Genomic DNA, 17848 nt, shown 5'->3' with positions numbered 1-17848 from the left:
TGGGGAGCTACGGGATTTCCCTGAGCGGGGAGGGAGCAGAGCTGTTGCTAGGGAGCTGGGCAGCTTCCTCAATCCTGATTGGTTGCTTTTGGGTAATGCAGCCAATCAGGATAAGGTGTAAGGAGCCTGGTGGTGGGTCCAAGGAAAGGAAGAAATAACATGGAGCATAGAGAGGTGAGAGGGTGTGTGTGTGTGTCTTGAGTATGTTGCACCTTTCACCATTGTGTCCAGTATTTTTAGAGAAGACACCTGCTCCCCCTAGATAATGGTAGGTGAGGTCACATCTTATAAAGGACGATTGGAGGTACCTTTATGGTTTATTATTAGGGAAGGAGTTCTGCCTGTTTTTTCTGTTTATAAGGTATGTGGGATCCAGGTCACAGGGGCTGGGTTTGCTGTTGCTATATGAGAATGGGGAACCTCTGAGAAGATTTCAATTTGTGAGGGTGATGCGCACTTGTTTGGAGGGTTAGGTTTGATAGCACAGTATTATGGAACGCACTAGTTTCGGATTGTGGAGGCAACAGGGGCAGCCAGATGGAAACTGGGAGTACAGGTGTTAAAAGGATTGGGAGATGGTAGTCGGTGCGTTTCAAATTGTACGTCAGGCCGCACTTGCAGTAAGGAAGGTAGGGTATTCGTTAAGCTGAGTGTGTATGTGTTTATTTTAGGTGCAGTTGTCAAGAGGGTGGGGATTGTCAGAAATTACTTTGTTTACGAGGCCTGCAAGAAAACAGCGGTACGAGCAAATGGAAAGCAGCTGGGTTTTTGGAGGGACCAGATGGAGGTTACGTGGTTTGCTATGAATGGGGGCAAGTGTTGCTGGAGGTAATGCAGTATGTACATTTGGGAAAGGAGCCTGATATACTAGTGACCAATGGTTGGGAGGAATTATTTGGGGCAGCTGTCGATGCTGGAGTTAATAGACTGGATTTTATTAGGTTAGTGGTGTCATTTCCAAAGCTGAAATTAGTGTGGTTCGAGATGGTTACGAGACGAGTTTGGAGGCCGGCCAGGAGTGTGGCAGCAGTGAAAAATTTAAGGGTAAAAATAAATAGGTTAGTGTTGAGTTTTGTGAAAATTGGGGGGTTTGCAGTTACAAACGGAACTGGAGGAGGATGCTGCAGATTTGTTCAGGGAGGATGGTGTCCATCCTAATGACATTGGTTTACATACAGAATACTGATGTTGGGTTTTCAGGATGGGGCTGAAAGGGCCTTCTCGGTGTGTGTAGAGGAAGCATGCCTTATTTAAGGCGGGGCTCCTTGCCAATGGGTGATAATCCAACTGTGGGAATGTTAATTTGGATAGTAATGTTGTTTGCAAACTGTTAATACGTCAAGGGAAAGGTCCCTGTAGGGGTGGTTAATGGCGGTCTAGGACAATTGTTCGCAGACGTTTGCAGCAACAAAATGACCGCAGGTGCTTCGCAGCGACTCACACAACCACCGGGACCTTTCGCCGCTGGCTATTTTTGTTGCTAAGGTAAATAGGTAATTGTTTAAGCTTAACCGTTACCCTAAAACCCCCTACCCTAATCACTAAAGCCCATAAAGTTAACCGCTAAAACCCTAAAAGTTAACCCCCTATTTGTCACCTACGGCACACCTAGGAGCATGTGACCTGCATATGTGACAAGGGTTAATACACAGCTCTCTAGCTGGCCCACTTTTCACCTTCCACAAAGGTCTCTCAAATGAACAATATCTCCCCTCAATCCGTCCCCATATACCATCTGTCACGAACAGCACACAAGTGAGCATGTGATTTATATATGCAACCAGGGTTAATACACATGGCTAAACTAGCCAACTCGCCTTTCTCATGCGCAAGGTACTTTCAATTAGTTAATATTTACCCCTTACTTAATTGCAAGCATATCTACTTGCTGCCACCACTCAAGAAATATCAAATATGACATTTGCAGTCTAAGGTCCCTGTTTATTAAAGAAAACCTATGCACTTAACACACAAAAATCTGTTGTAGCAAAATGTGTCCGAAAATAAACTTTACTCTATACAAAGTGTGGAAATAGTTAATTCAGAGCCCAAAGCTTGAAGTTTTATTTTAATATATATGAAAATACAGTTCTTAGGTTACAGAAAAAAGATTATTACAAGAACATAGATACAATAAATGCAGTCCAATTTCTTAAAATAAAAGGATAAAACATAAACAGAAATCCCTATACAGTACGTATATGTCATAGATCTTTCTCTGAGAGGTCACTGGGATAGAAGAGAATTCACGTGTTCTCACCCAAAACACACCTTTGTTGAATTCTGATTTTCATATTATCTTGGTGAGACGTATGTACTATTTTTTCCCCATTGAACCAGCATAAACCTAGCCCTGTCATCAATCAGCCACAGGGTTGACCATTTTACGACTTAAAAGAAAAATTAATTTAAAAGTCTAACTGAATATAGAAACACACTGATAACTTCATTTCTATAATACTTAACAAAATGACAGAGAGTGCTCGCTCTACCTGTAGGGTGCTCGCTCTACCTGTAGAGTGCTCGCTCTACCTGTAGGGTGCTTACCTAGGATAACAGGCTTCCTTGGAAGCTCACTAAATGCACAATAGTAAAGGGAAGGGGAGAGATGAAATATCATTTTGTAAGGTGCACTCCTAATTAACCCAAAATAAGCCGGTATGCAGCCAAATGCTGTGCTATTGATCGTACCGGTTGGTATCTCTCTTGGTACAAATGAATCCTACTGTATGTCCTGAGGTATAACAATGGCTATTAGGTTAGTGTAGTAGTAGCATGTATAGGAACAAATACCTTGATGTATAGGGTATTTGTGGACTCGTGCCAAATAGTTATAAAATCAACTTTAATACATCATATTATAAATAAATACACTCAAACTTATAAAAACAATTAAAAAGAGAGGGTAACTGAATGAAATAAAGCATTTTTCTGCATACCGGCTTATTTTGGGTTAATTAGGAGTGCACCTTACAAAAGCATATTTCATCTCTCCCCTTCCCCCCCCCCTTTACTATTGTGCATCTATAATACTTAGACAGACGCAAGTCATATCTATAGATTCAGACGAGTTCGCTGAATGTAACAATACTCATTTTGACCAGCTTACCTCTAAATTTGAGAGCAAGCAGAGAATGAACTCCAAGGACCGATGCTCCAAATGTATGCAAATAGATTCTACAATGTCCACAATAAAGATAATAATAATGAAATAAGCGCTACCGATCAGTTTCCTGAATCCTAAAAGCATAAACCGGGGAGTAAGACTGTGCACACAGGATTCAGCATCAGGGCGGGACTATAATATGGTAAGGAGACCAGCACACAGTAATGCTGTGTTCCCTGCATGGAACTATGTAACCGGCAAACCACAGCTAATCTCCGCCACTACCCTCACGCATCCCGGCGTCCCAAACACTGCCACACAACCCCGCAAAGAGTAGGTACTCACAATCTTGACTCGTCGAGTTCAATCCTCAAACACTGTAAATGGGAAATCAATCAGGTGCGCTATAGAGCGTGCTCCAGACGGATAATCAGGTTAGAAGGAAGGTACTTGCTTTGGCGGTTCACAGCCCACCGTGGGGGTACAATCAAATGTGTCCAAATGCAATTAGAAAAAAGGCTCTTTATTCAGTGCATGTAGAAACAATTCTGCCACGGAGTAACTCTGACGCGTTTCGTCCAACCAATTGGACTTTGACAACCGTGTTGACCGGTTGCCCGTACTCACTGCTGCCCTTGGCTCTCCCCCCTCCGCTCTCCCGCCTACCTCCCCTCTCCTAGGAGCGCGCATGCAGTCCTCGCCGACTCAAGCCTCCTGCTGCCTGAGGTATGGGATGGAAGAGAATCATGGGCTGTGAGCTACGGGGAGAGGAGGGGGGGAGAGAGGGTGATCCGTGCTGTCGGCGGAGAGGAGGAGAGGTGCTGCTTCTCAACTTTGCATGTGAGCTATGGGGGGTGGAAGGGAAGAGAGCCTGCTTCTTCTGCTTCTGCTGTAAATGTTACTTGCATTAGTGTGTGTGCTGACGTCATCGGCGTGCAGCGTGCACACGCAGTGTGTGGTCAGCACGCACGAGCCGCGTCATCTGGTATCATCAGGGATCCTTCCCACACCTGTCTCCTGCACCCAAACCGCCGATCACCGTCAGCCTTATTGACGCGCTTTCCCTGTGTCTGCTACCTCATTGGTTCACCTCATTGATTCTTGCTCCCTATATGTGCTCAGCCAGCCCTCTGGCATATCGGCTGAGCATAAACCTTTGTATGTGCAAAGTGTTCACTGCTGTCTTGCCTCCACAGTCTTGTCTTGTACACCGGTTCCTAGCTCTTCTGTTTTTGACCTCGGCTATTTCTCTGGACTCTGCTCTTCTAAACTCCTGACCCCGGCTACCAACAACGATCCGCTCCTCTCCAATCCCGACCTCGGCAAAGTACCACAACGATCCGCATCTCTCCAATTCCGACGACGACTAAGTACCTTCTACGATCCGTACCTCTCCAACCCTGACCTTGGTAAGTACCTCTGACTATGCAAGAGAAGAAAAGAGCAAAACAGTGCACTGCCAGGGAGCACCTGGCTCCCTGGCAGTGCACTGTTTTGCTCTTTTCTTCTCTTGCTGGATCACTACCTACAGATTTGCACGCCATTTGGATGGACCATGCAGGACTATGAAAGACAGATGGAGTAGGTAAGATTCATTTATAAATTATTTGTGATTGTTATGGATGAGTACCATTATTAGCACTGTGTTGTCTCCAATGAGGTGTCACTAGAGCGCCCTAGGGCACAATAGTTTGTCACCTTCAGGAGATGTATGTGTTGGTGACTCACATATCACATTTTTCTAGTAAACCCACTCCGCTATTCATTCTGTCCACCAGTCCTGATTAATGATTATGGACATACATGTTGGAAGTTCCACTGACTTTGGAGCACCCATTCCACCCTTTACCTCTGACAATGCATACCTCTCCAATCCCGACCCAGCTACCTCGACTATTCTACACTCCAGACGCGACCACACAGATGGAGGTTGGTGTCTATATCAATCCCCACCTCGGCCCCGTGGTCACACTTTGTTTGTGGTGAGCACTCCGTTACAAGGCCCAGCAAATGTAAAAGATAACCCTTCAGCGCTAATAGGGCATGGTATAGGGCTGTTACCCAAGAGAATTGCTTTTGTGCAGGAATCACAAATCTGTTTTTGAAGTAGATATCTGCACCTGGATACACATTCCATAGAGATGCAAGAAGTGAGAGAATTGACAAACAAAAGGTTTATTTACTTCACACCCTGATAATAAACATTCTTTTGTTTATTATCAGGGACGTCAAAACAAGACTTGTGTTTCTTGAATTAACATTTAAGCCCCAGGGGAAACAAATACACATTCCCCACAGAGATCAAACTACAGGAACTTTGACCTGTCCACCATGTATTCCTATCATTTGATAGATCAGGTATTCTAGGAATTCCCATCAACTTCAAAGAGAAACACACATAATATAGTTTGAGAATATTTCCTCAACCAATCAGAAACCTCCAACATGACGACCAATGGCTTTAGAAACACATTTAAACCACAGACAGGGTTTCAGTTAGTGAGAGGGGAAAGGAGAGAAGAATTTTGGAGAGAGAGTCAAAAAGGCCTATTTGAATTCCAATAGACATCATTTAAGGTAATTATGGTCATAATTCTTGTGCACTTGTAAATCTGTATATATATATATTTTTTTTTATATCAATGTTTTGTTAGATAGGATGACCTGTATTGTATTGTTTTGTTAGGCCTGTAATAAGTATAAACCTTATAAGGAAGTATAATTAGTACAACCGTATAATTGTTATATTTTGTTGCTTTCTAATAAATTGTTGTTTATTTTATAGAGACCATCTCTATAGTGTCAATAACTCTCATAAACCAGAGTGTGCATGTGTGGATGTATTTCCCAGTGGAACACATATTGTGACAGATATGAGGGAATAGTAGTGAAAAGAGGATATTACGGCCCTAAATTAGTGCAGGGTTTCTGCTCCACTCCACGGTTTGGAGATTTACCAAGGGGAATCCAGACCGGGACTTCTAGCTCTCCCATATTTCACAGGACTGGAGCAGCTGATTGAGCAGGGAGATGATTAAAAGGTTGCTCTAAACAGAGCAAGACAGGGCTGTTTTACTATCAAGAGGAGGGTGTGCTGAAAAGCTGTGTTATGCTGAGAAAAAGACTTTTGTTTTGTTTGTTTGATTTACTCCTGTTATCTACTGTAGCATTTGTATGGCAAAATAAACAGGCCAAGCTTTTCACCTCTGTGTCAGAAGACTGTCTCCTCTACCTGGAAGGCTGTGTGAAAGTGCTGATCCTTGGACAAAAGGTACAGAGCAAGAAGGTACTTTGTCACATATGGTGGAGTTTAATGCGGACAGCACACTGACAAGCCTGTAAGATGCAAAAGGGAATAGAGGAAGTAATCACAGCCCTGATCCAAACCGCATCTACACAGCAAGAAACTAATGCTACACAGCAAGAAACTAATGCCACACAACAAGAAACCAACAGCAGGCTAGCTGAGGGTTATGCCTTACAGCAAGAAACCAACAGCAGGCTGGCTGAGGGTAATGCCACACAGCAGGAAAACATGGCAATATTGCAGAGACTGGTGCTGGCCCAGGCTGAAGCTCATCAACTGCTCAGAGAGAAGTAGCAAAATACCGCCCATGCCTTACATCAGGAGATCCAGGACCTATCTGAGAAGCTTACCGGGGATGCCGCAGAAGCACATCCAAAGGTGGTTAGAGTGAGTAACTACCTGCAAAAGATGGCGGCTGCAGATGATGTAGAGGCCTACCTGATGGCGTTTGAGAGGACGGCTGAGAGAAAAATGGCCTGTGGCTGAAAGGGCAAACCTGCTAGCACCGTTCCTGTGTGGGGAGGCCCAGAAAGCATACTATGATCTGGAACCGGCTCAAGCCAGTGATTACAGCGAGCTGAAAAAGGAGATCCTGGCGCGCCTAGGGGTGACAACGGCGGTCCGTTACCAGAGGTTTCACTCCTGGACCTACAACCTGGATAAAGCCACAAGATCACAGATGTTTGACTTAATACATCTTGCCAGAAAGTGGTTACAACCGGAAATCAACACATCCAGCCACATTGTGGAGCAACTAGTGATGGACCGATTTCTGAGAGGCTTACCTGTTGCCCTTTGTCGCTGGGTCAGCCATTGATCCCCAAATGGCTGACCAGTTAGTCGCGTTGGTAGAACGGTACAGTGCAGCTGGAGAATGGCTTCAACCCCCTATCCAAGGGCAACCTCAGAACCGGAAGGTCCAGAGCCCCAGCAAAATTGGTAAGACTGTTCCAGGGAAAAAGGGGAATTTTGATGAACAGGTTGGGGTCTATAACCCCAGGGACATAACCACAAGAGAAAGGAACTTTGTTAAGCGGGAAGAACCTAGAAGGGACTATGCTGTCAAATGTTTTAAATGTCGAGAGTTTGGACATATGGCAAAGGACTGTCCCAGAATGGTTGAACCCATGGAATGTAATGTGGGTAGTAATAAAGAGGATGATTACTCACTGTATGCCCAAACTGTGTGTTCTGCAAACAAAAATGGTTGTCTGAAAAGTTACCCTTGGTGTTCCGTGCAGGTAGAGGGAAAAAGGGTTCAGGCATTACATGACTCAGGGAGTATGGTTACCCTCATAGACCCAGATTTGGTAAATGGTATTCAGGTAGATGAATCCCAACAGATTGATATTTCCTGTATACATGGGGATGTACATAACTACTCCACTGCTGAAGTACAGGTTGAGTCACAGTGTGGCTCTGTAAATTGGTGAGTTGGTCTTGTACCAAAATTAGCCCACGACATGATTACTGGTAGAGATTTTCCCCATTTTCTAAATTTATGGCCAGCTGCTGAAAAACTTGCCATTAGTTCGTCAGATGAATGTAATGATGATTTCCCATTTGCTGACATTTTGGGAGACGAACTAGACAGCACAAATAAGTCTGGGAGTAAACAGCCATACCCTGTAAAAGCACTAGTGGGCGACAACCCAGAAAAAAATGGTGCCGGACCATCTAATAGACCGGAACCAGACATTGACCTTATTGATTTAGAGGTTAGCCCAGGTAACTTTAAGAGTGCCCAGTGGTCTGATCCCACTTTGTCAGTAGCCCGAAATTCCATTTCAGTAAGGAATGGAACCCCTACTAATCCAGACAGACCCTTGTCTTATCCTTACTTTGAGGTGGATAACGATCTGTTGTATCGCCTTGAGGAAAAACAGTCTGTTAGAGTAAAACAGTTGTTAGTGCCAAAAGCGTATCAGCGCACTGTGTTAAGCCTCGCGCATAGCCATGTACTAGGTGGTCACCTAGGGGTTGAAAAGACTAAAGAGCATATTCTCAGGAGTTTTTCCTGGGCGGGGGTTATGGCAGCAATAATAGATTATTGTTCATCGTGACCTGAATGTCAGCTCACTGCCCTTTTGCCAGCATACCGTAGTCTGTTGGTACCCCTACCAATAATTGGAGTCCCATTTGAACGCATTGCTATGGATTTTGTTGGCCCTTTAGTGAAGTCAGCCAGGGGGCATCAGTACATACTGGTGATATTAGACTATGCGACCCGATATCCTGAGGCAATCCCTCTACGCACGCCCTCAGCAAAATCTATTGCTAAAGAGTTAATGATGATGTGTAGTCGGGTGAGGATTCCCAAGGAGATCCTATCAGATCAGGGTGCTCCATACATGTCTCGGGTAACGAAGGAGCTATGCAAACTTCTCCACATAAAACAGTTAAAAACCTGTGTACCACCCACAAACTGATGGTTTGGTGGAGCGGTTCAATAAAACCCTAAAGGCAATGCTGCGGAAAGTAATTGATAAGGATGGAAAGAACTGGGATTTTCTGTTACCTTATTTAATGTTTGCTATTAGAGAAGTGCCCCAAGCATCTACTGGGTTTTCACCATTTGAATTGTTGTATGGTAGACACCTTAGGGGGTTACTTGACATAGCCAAGGAGACATGGGAACAGGAGACTACACCCCATCGCAGTGTAATTGAGCATATAACCCAAATGCAGGAACGCATGGCAGCCATTATGCCTATAGTGCGGGAACATATGGAAAAGGCCCAACGTAACCAGCGGAATAGCTATAAGGTGAGGTAAATTATAAAGTGAGGCAGCCAGGCAGACGAAAGCCTGAACAAATATACCATGTGAACTTACTCAAGTCCTGGAAAGAAAGGGATGTTCTAATTACTGTGGAAACCACTGCCTTCCCCGCTAGGAGAAACCCAGATCCAGAAGAACATATCAAAGGCCCTGTCTATACACCAGGCACGGGAAGTCAAGGAATTTGTTAAATTAAATAAAAGGGTATTCTCCGCAGTTCCAGGAAGGACTAGGGTTATTAGGCATGACATTATAACCGAACCAGGAAAAAGGGTCAATCTTAAGCCTTATAGAATACCTGCAGCTCGTAGAGAGGCCATTAAAGCAGAGGTTAAGAAAATGCTAGAGCTTGGGGTGATTGAGGAGTCACAAAGTGACTGGAGCAGCCCTATTGTGCTTGTACCAAAGCCTGATGGGACTGTAAGGTTTTGTAACGATTATCGCAAGCTGAATGATATCTCAAAATTTGATTCCTACCCCATGCCAAGAGCTGATGAGCTAGTGGAGAGACTTGGGAAAGCCCGTTACCTCACCACACTAGATTTGACCAAGGGTTACAGGAAGGTTCCACTCACAGAGCAGGCAAAGGAAAAGACTGTCTTTTCTACTCCTGATGGTCTTTTCCAATACAAGGTGTTGCTGTTTGGTCTGCATGGGGCTCCTGCCACCTTTCAAAGGATGATGGACAGAATATTAAGGCCACATACATTATATGCAGCTGCATATTTAGACGATGTAGTGATACATACGGAAGAATGGGAATCCCACCTTCCAAAAGTACAAGCAGTGTTAAACTCGATTTACTCTGCGGGGTTAACGGCTAACCCAAGGAAGTGTACAATTGGCTTAGAGGAAGCCAAATATTTAGGATATTCTATTGGTAGAGGGTTAGTGAAACCTCAAATGGCTAAAGTGGAAGCCATAAGGAATTGGCCCCGGCCAGTCACCAAGAAACAAGTGATAACTTTCCTTGGCCTAGTTGGATATTACCGGAGGTTTATCTATAACTTTGCTACCCTTGCATGTCCTTTAACTGATCTGACAAAGGCAAGATCTCCAGTAATGGTAAAATGGTCCCCAGAACTAGAACAAGCATTCAGGTCGTTGAAAGAAGCCATATGTGCCCAACCAGTGTTAGTAACCCCCGATTTTGCTAGGGAATTTATTTTGCAAACAGATGCGTCGGACGTTGGGCTTGGTGCGGTCCTCTCACAAGAGAACCAGAATGAAGAACATCCTATCTTGTACCTAAGCAGAAAACTTAACCCACACGAAAGAAACTACTCCATAGTTGAAAAAGAGTCTTGCAATAAAGTGGGCAGTAGACAGTCTTAAGTACTACCTGTTAGGCAGAAATTTCAGGCTGGTGACAGACCACGCACCCCTAGTCAGAATAGGGAGAAAAATAGCAGAGTGACACGCTGGTTTCTCAGTCTGCAACCCTACAAATTCTCAGTGGAACACAGGGCAGGCAGTAGACAGGGGAATGCAGATGGCTTGTCAAGAATGTATTCACTGGTGTGCACGGTCGCTCACCCCACTAGGTCTGAGCTGGAGGGGAGGATATGTGACAGATATGAGGGAACAGTTGTGAAAAGAGGATATTACGGCCCTAAATTAGTGCAGGGTTTCTGCTCCACTCCACGGTTTGGAGATTTACCAAGGGGAATCCAGACCGGGACTTCTAGCTCTCCCAGCTTTCACAGGACTGGAGCAGCTGATTGAGCAGGGAGATGATTCAAAGGTTGCTCTAAACACAGCAAAACCGGGCTGTTTTACTATCAAGAGGAGGGTGTGCTGAAAAGCTGTGTTATGCTGAGAAAAAGACTTTTGTTTTGTTTGTTTGATTTACTCCTGTTATCTGCTGTAGCATTTGTATGGCAAAATAAACAGGCCAAGCTTCTCACCTCTGTGTCAGAAGACTGTCTCCTCTACCTGGAAGGCTGTGTGAAAGTGCTGATCCTTGGACAAAAGCTACAGAGCAAGAAGGTACTTTGTCACAATATCTACTCATCTATTTCCTTAACTAATAGTTTTGCCTGTATTATTATATTAATTCTAATAAGCCAGAGATACTTCTATAGATGGATAACTTGCATCTATATTCTTATGTCTGGATAAGACTAGAAACATATTTGCTAGTTAATTCTTATAAGCCAGCGATACTCATATAGATGGATACGTTATAAATACATCTATATTTCTATTTTTGAATAAGGCTAGACATTATCGGTAACAGTGCTCATAAAACAATGCACATATGCTGGGATAAGTCATTAAACCTACCTTTCACAAAAAACAGCAATTCCAAGAGGGCAAAGCAAAATATCCACTCATGGACTGGGAGAAAAGAGGACTTAACAATAGTGTAGGGAGACAATCCATTAGAGCAGGGGTGCACAAACTGGGGCGAGGGGGGTGCAAGATTTTTCAGGCGGGGCACGGCAGTTGCAGAGGCCCCACACTCTTCCCCAAGGCATTTAAATTAAATGCTAGGGGTCGCGTGAGGCCTCTGTAACTATCCTTATCTTGTCTTCAGTGACACATCGCCATGGCAACACAGCGCCAATTGATGCCGCGAGGTCACGTGATGCCATAGCAATGTGACCCCGTGACGTCATTTGACGCCGAAAATCTGGACACAAGGTAAGGGAGGGGGGACATGAGCAGGGAGAGAATCAGGCAGAGAGCGCAGCGGGGAAAGATTGCGCACCCCTGTGTTAGAGGACGTTCTCCAGGCGACGAACTTTGGGAAAGTATATCACCTGCCTAAAAAAGGCACTAAAATATGACAGTAACACAGCAGGAATTGGAGCATGGCTGGCAAATTGCCCGGATATATACATGGACGACATCCTGTGGCAATTTGAAAAATCACTTAAACTCGTTTCCTCCTCAAAATACAAAGAACTGCACTACAACATCTTACACAGGACATACACCCCCCTCCCCAAATTTAGACTATGGGCTAGGATAGCTCCAAATAGTAACTGCGCCAAATGTGTGGCACCGGAGGCAGATCTGTTACACTGTTTATGGAGCTGCCCTATGATCCAGAAGTTTTGGACACAGGTGGAAAAGTTTAGCAAAGACACACATATAAAGATCTGTCCAACTAAATAATATGTATAGTCTGGGTCCCCTGGTTCCCCACCCAGTCCCACGCTAACTTCCGCAACAGCGGGGGAACTTGCAGAGCGTTGTGGCAGGCGACCCGGTCGCCAGAGGCTACCAGCGGCTCCCCTTGCAGGGCGCCGGCATCTTGGGTGCGATTGCGCATGATGCAGCGTATGCGTAGTGTCAGGCGCCCGAGGCGGCCATTAGGGGCATAGGTTCCGCGGGGACGACAACCCCCAGCAGCCAGTGGGGCTGCATGACACATGGCCCATAGCAGCCAATAGGGTAAACGGATTCCCCTGCTGGGGAAAATAGATACATTGCGCACGCTAGGAGCACGCCAGTCAGAGCTGGGATCAGGATAGGGTAGGTTGTGTGTGCAGGACGTCTGTGACCCCTGCACTAGTCCAGAGACCCCCTTAGGCCTGACTCCCCTCAGCTTGTTGTCACTGTAGGGACAGGCCTGGTAGTTATGGATACTGCCCCTGTAGAACCAGTGTGAGGGTCACAGCCAGGACGCGGCGGCGAACTGGCGATCCGGTGGTCTGGGACAAGATTACCATACTGCGCAAGAGAGACTATTACGGTGGGACACTCCTGGCGGACACCACCCAACATGGAGGCGGACTTGTTCCCGACGACGACATGGGACCAGACAGGTTTGTTGTCTTCAGTCGGTGCTACCGGGTGCTGGAGTACCCGGCAGGTATCAACAAGTGCACCAACTTTACACACGTTAGTTGTGAGCAGCGCTGTCGCACAAACTTGGGGTGTGAGTGCCTATTGTGGGCCGGACATAGGCAGATTATGGTCATGGTTGCCAAGGAAACAATTCTCCAACAATGGATACACCACATCCCCCCTTCATTGGATTTATGAAGAGACAAATTATTGAATCTATTCAATCTACATTGTGTGGATGCCAACACTGATAGAGTTTACTTTTCTCTCTTTCTTTAAAACTTGGGAAAGATTCATTGACACACTATCCCAGGAAATCAAACAACGAATACAGGATAACTTCCAGCACACCACTTGGTTCGTTTACGGGCACTCGGAAGAGACCCACCAATTAGAATATAATCAAGGCCATAGGTAAACAAAGAAGTAAAAGTACACATATAAAAAATACTCCGTTGCTGGACATCCCTAAACAACTACGATACTCTAAAAAGGACAGAATCAAAAACAGAATAAACACAAGGGGAAACACCAACATACACAAAAAACTTGAGGCAAAAAGAACTGGACTAGCAAACAAGACACAGAGAAAAGAGAACCATATAGGAAACGGGGACAGTAATAGATAGCACACACTTATATAGATTTAATGCTGGGGGAGGACGGAAGAGGTGAAACAGAAGTCAAGAGACTAAGAGGATATGCCATATCAAAAGAGTAGTCATGCCCAGTCGCACAAGCTGTTCTTTGTGTTGTTTTGTGTAGTGTTTCTTTTCCCTTTCATGTGTTATATCAGTTCTGGATACAGATGTACATTGCGGACAAAGAAAAGTCAAACTGCAATGACGTATAAAATGAAAGGTTATTAATTTAGCTTTATATAAAAATAAAAAATATGGAAATCATATAAACCCATACATGGAAACCAATATTATGTGATGATACAACCAAAGAAAGTGTTTTAACCATGTACGATAATAACAGACGTGGACAAAGAATATTTAATGCAAGATTTCCAATATAAAAAAAGTATTTACAAAACTAACCCTATTCCCTAAGCACTAAAATACCTCAAACTAACCCCATACCCTAACCGCTAAATCTTACCTTCTCCTAGAAGCGGCCGCCAGCGGAAGTTCCAGATCAGAACGGCTGTGGCGGAAGATCCCTCTGCAGCCGAACGCCGGTCATTTGGTCGTGGTGAAACGGCCGCGACCAAATGTCCCATTCCGAGTTAATGGCCATGGGGAAGTGTTCACTGAGCTGGTCGAGGGTACAACTGGCATTATTATTATGATTTGGTAAACTGTGATTCAAGAACATGGGACTGATGTTGTTATCACATGTAAATAAGTTGTTTATAAATGAATGCTGTGGCCTTTTTCACGCAACAAATGGTCTGACCTTGGTTGTCTATGTGGGGGGGATATTGGTCTCCAGGTAGGGGGAGAAGGATATGTACTATAATGTAATTAACGATGCACCAGTCAAGCAAATTACATTATATGGCTTTTCTCCTGTCTGCACTCTACTTCCCTGTAGTGTAACTTTAATTTTACATTTGAGTGATCAGCACATTACAATGGTATATGTACCCAACTTACATAGTAGATGAGGTTGAAAAAAAGACGTAAGCCCATCAAGTTCAACCTATGCTAAATTTAGACAACAGATACTTTATCCTATATCTATACTTACTTATTGAACTTTTATCAGATGAATAGGTCTCACTTTTATTTTTTTACATTGTGTTCTCTGGAGTGTTCCATTTACTTAATGATTCAAATATAGATTTAACACGTTTTTAAAATACAAAAAAGTACATTTTGGTTGTTCTACTTATGCAGTACTTACTGTATACAATTTTAATAGTGGACCAAGGCATTGGAACTTCCATTAATAAACGAGTAATTGCTAGCTCAAATATCACCGTCTTCCCAGATCCAGTTGGGGCACAAATCACAAAGTTTTTATCTGTATAAAGAAGCTGGAGAGAGTGTTCATTAAATGTAAGATCAAAACTGGCATTTACGTTAATAAGGAAATCAACTTCAGTATCCATAGCTAGCCACAGTTTTAAGATATATGCTTCCTCAAGTGCCATGTCAAGCAATCCTACCCCATAGACATTTTTTTTCTCACGTTTATGTGAACCAGTTGCCCAGCACCAGACTGCCTTACTCCTACCTCCAGTTAACCTCTGGTTCCCAAAATATTTAACCTATAAAACTCACACAAATTAATATTTGTCAAAGAGATGAATATGGTGTCACGGGAGACCAGCACTTTTAACACCTTAATTCCCGGATCATTTGATTGAGCAAAACGAAGAGATAAAATAAATTGTGATTTATTTACAGAATGAACACACACATCGGTTTACAATTACACTCAAAATACACTTACTGGGACGGGGGCAAACAAAAAATCTTGTTCCCATAACGAGAGTTTCTAAGCACAATTTCCCAGAAGCATGAGTTGCGCGCAAATAGAGCTGGAAACAGTCTTTAATCAGTGGCGCCTCTCACAACCACTGTTACTCCACCGGTGCTGCTTCCTTTGTTCTACCGCTGTAGTATTGGATCTGGAACCCTTAGTTCTTACGAACTGTTGACTTTGGTTACGATAATATAAAGTCTTAAAATGAAGCTTGGTTGAATCTTGTTACATTATGAATCTGGTTCCCAATGGGCTGCAGGGTTACTTATACACTCAACAGTTCTATACTTAACCCGTGCAGCCAAACTACTCCGTGGGAATAATATTCCAAACCTATCCCAGAGTTGCCAATACTTTGCAAAGCCTGGCAGAGGGGCTTCCCAGTTTGCTAAGGGCATGCGCGAACCTCGCACCTTTGCAGCTTAGCATACCAGACCCGGCCCCCTTACCTGGCGACATTTTGTCTGAGCTGGCCGGACATCTGGCCCATTTGCCCGGACATTTACTAAGATGGGGAAACTTGTGTTACACCTTGTGGCGATGAAAGGGTTAATCAGGCCATTAATAAATGTATTATACCCGGCTGATTAACCCTAAATCGCATTGGGTGTGAAGGGGTTAAATGTGCATCACCTTGATGTGTTTTCCCCTACACCACCGTTCTTGTCCCCATTTTGCAGTCTATTCCCTGACTGTAGAGAGAACATTGAGGGACATTCACCACTCAATAAGCCAGTACTGCAGGGCTTTGTTTAAAAACCACATTGACTAATAAAGAATGCTGCTGTGTCCAGATGGACAGGGTGTGGAGGAACAATATGAAATGACCCCTATTAGGTATGTGGTATAGCAATGATTGTCTAGGGATGTCAGGGGGGAGTCCGTGGACCCACCCAGACCCCTTTAATCACGCATAGTGTAACCCACAACGCCTGGGGGACTCCACAATGAAGGAACAAATGAGGAATAAATGACTCACATATGTCTTTAAATCCGTCTGATCTGCGGCGTGCTCCAAGCTGTATGGTAGAAATAGCAGGCAAAATAACCTCACCGGGGAGGAAAGGCAGCAGTCACGGCCACGCAGCAAGTGAACAAGGCTGGACTGTGCTGTGAAAAAATCTTCTTTATTATAACATGGAAGTTAAAACAGAGACCATGTTAAGATGTAGAATACAAAATTGGTGTCCATTTGATGTGCAGCAAAACAAACCAAATTGCTACAAATGTATATACATTGTTTTCTATATATCATTTGGTTACATGTAACCATTTGACTTTGTTCTGAAGTCTGTTCAAAATAGAATGAATGTAAGGTAATCCTAATTATTGTCTAAAATGAAATGTCTCATACAATCCACCCCCCTGCTATTACTTGATTTTAACCCTTTAATGCAACTTTTGGCTCAATATCATTTAAATTTGTTTCATTACCACAGCAGGTAGAGGTTAATAGAATATTGTTTGGTGAATAGTATTGTTGTCTTACCTCCCTGCAAGGTTTATTATAGTTGTATAAATGGTTATTTAAACATCTGATGTAACCTAATTGATTTTACATAGGCAATGTCTTTGCCAAATTTCTGCCCTGACTCCTGGTAGTGGCTCATCAGGGGTGCGTTCATGCTCATCAGGTGAGCAGAGCTCCCCTGTCAATCAGGGGAGTGACTGCTCACACTGTGGGAATGATGTCACTTCCGGGTGGGTTAGTATTTCAGCTGACACGGCAGCAGGTAACATGTACTCTTTGAGAAAGGACCGTTGCGGCTGAAACGCGTTAGAGTTGCGGGGGGTGCCTCCCTCTCTCTCTGTTTTAACTTCCATGTTATAATAAAGAAGATTTTTTCACAGCACAGTCCAGCCTTGTTCACTTGCTGCGTGGCCTTGACCGCTGTCTTTCCTCCCCGGTGAGGTTATTTTGCCTGCTATTCCCTGACTGTGGTAATAAGAATGAATACAAACTGTGCCATTAGCTTTTCAGACACAAGATGGCGTTGTGAGCGCTGAACCAAGCGCTGATTGAAGACGCGTGGCTGTGTATGGGAGGGCTGCTTTGAAGGATAGGTATCCATTTCTAAGCACTAGACCTCGCAACCGCAAGGTTAATTGAATAAGTGGTTTGCGGTTAAACTGAAGTGGATTCTGTCAAAATTTATCTCTTGCCTTGTTAGCGTCATAACTTGAAAGGGGGAAAATATATTGACGTGGGAACTAGGTTAACTATGGACCTCACATCATAGCCCTTTCAATTAAGTACGCTAACTTGCGAACGGAGTGGGCTAGCACTCAAATTTTTGGAGTGCAGCTCAGAATAAAGAAACCATGCACCCACATATAAAGTTTATTTCAGTGGCACAAGTAGAACATACTTTATTAATAAAATGTATTTTACTGTTGGTTTTAAATGGACAGGCAGG

At 44.0% G+C, this 17848-nt stretch overlaps 1 protein-coding gene across 8 annotated transcripts in view; it reads right to left on the bottom strand.

Annotated features, from left to right (window-relative positions):
• The window catches only part of HFM1 (helicase for meiosis 1), a 188835-nt gene that overhangs the window by 81238 nt on the left and 89749 nt on the right, over window positions 1-17848 (bottom strand). For all 8 annotated transcript variants that reach the window (XM_075615558.1, XM_075615549.1, XM_075615550.1 and 5 more), the window contains one exon: window positions 14847-14979. In XM_075615558.1, coding sequence (XP_075471673.1) covers window positions 14847-14979 — 133 coding nt within the window. The remainder of the gene's footprint in view (window positions 1-14846; window positions 14980-17848) is intronic.

This window comes from Ascaphus truei, chromosome 10 (genome assembly GCF_040206685.1).
Source record: "Ascaphus truei isolate aAscTru1 chromosome 10, aAscTru1.hap1, whole genome shotgun sequence".
NCBI lineage: Eukaryota > Metazoa > Chordata > Amphibia > Anura > Ascaphidae > Ascaphus > Ascaphus truei.
This window is presented reverse-complemented; position numbering and strand designations above follow the sequence as displayed.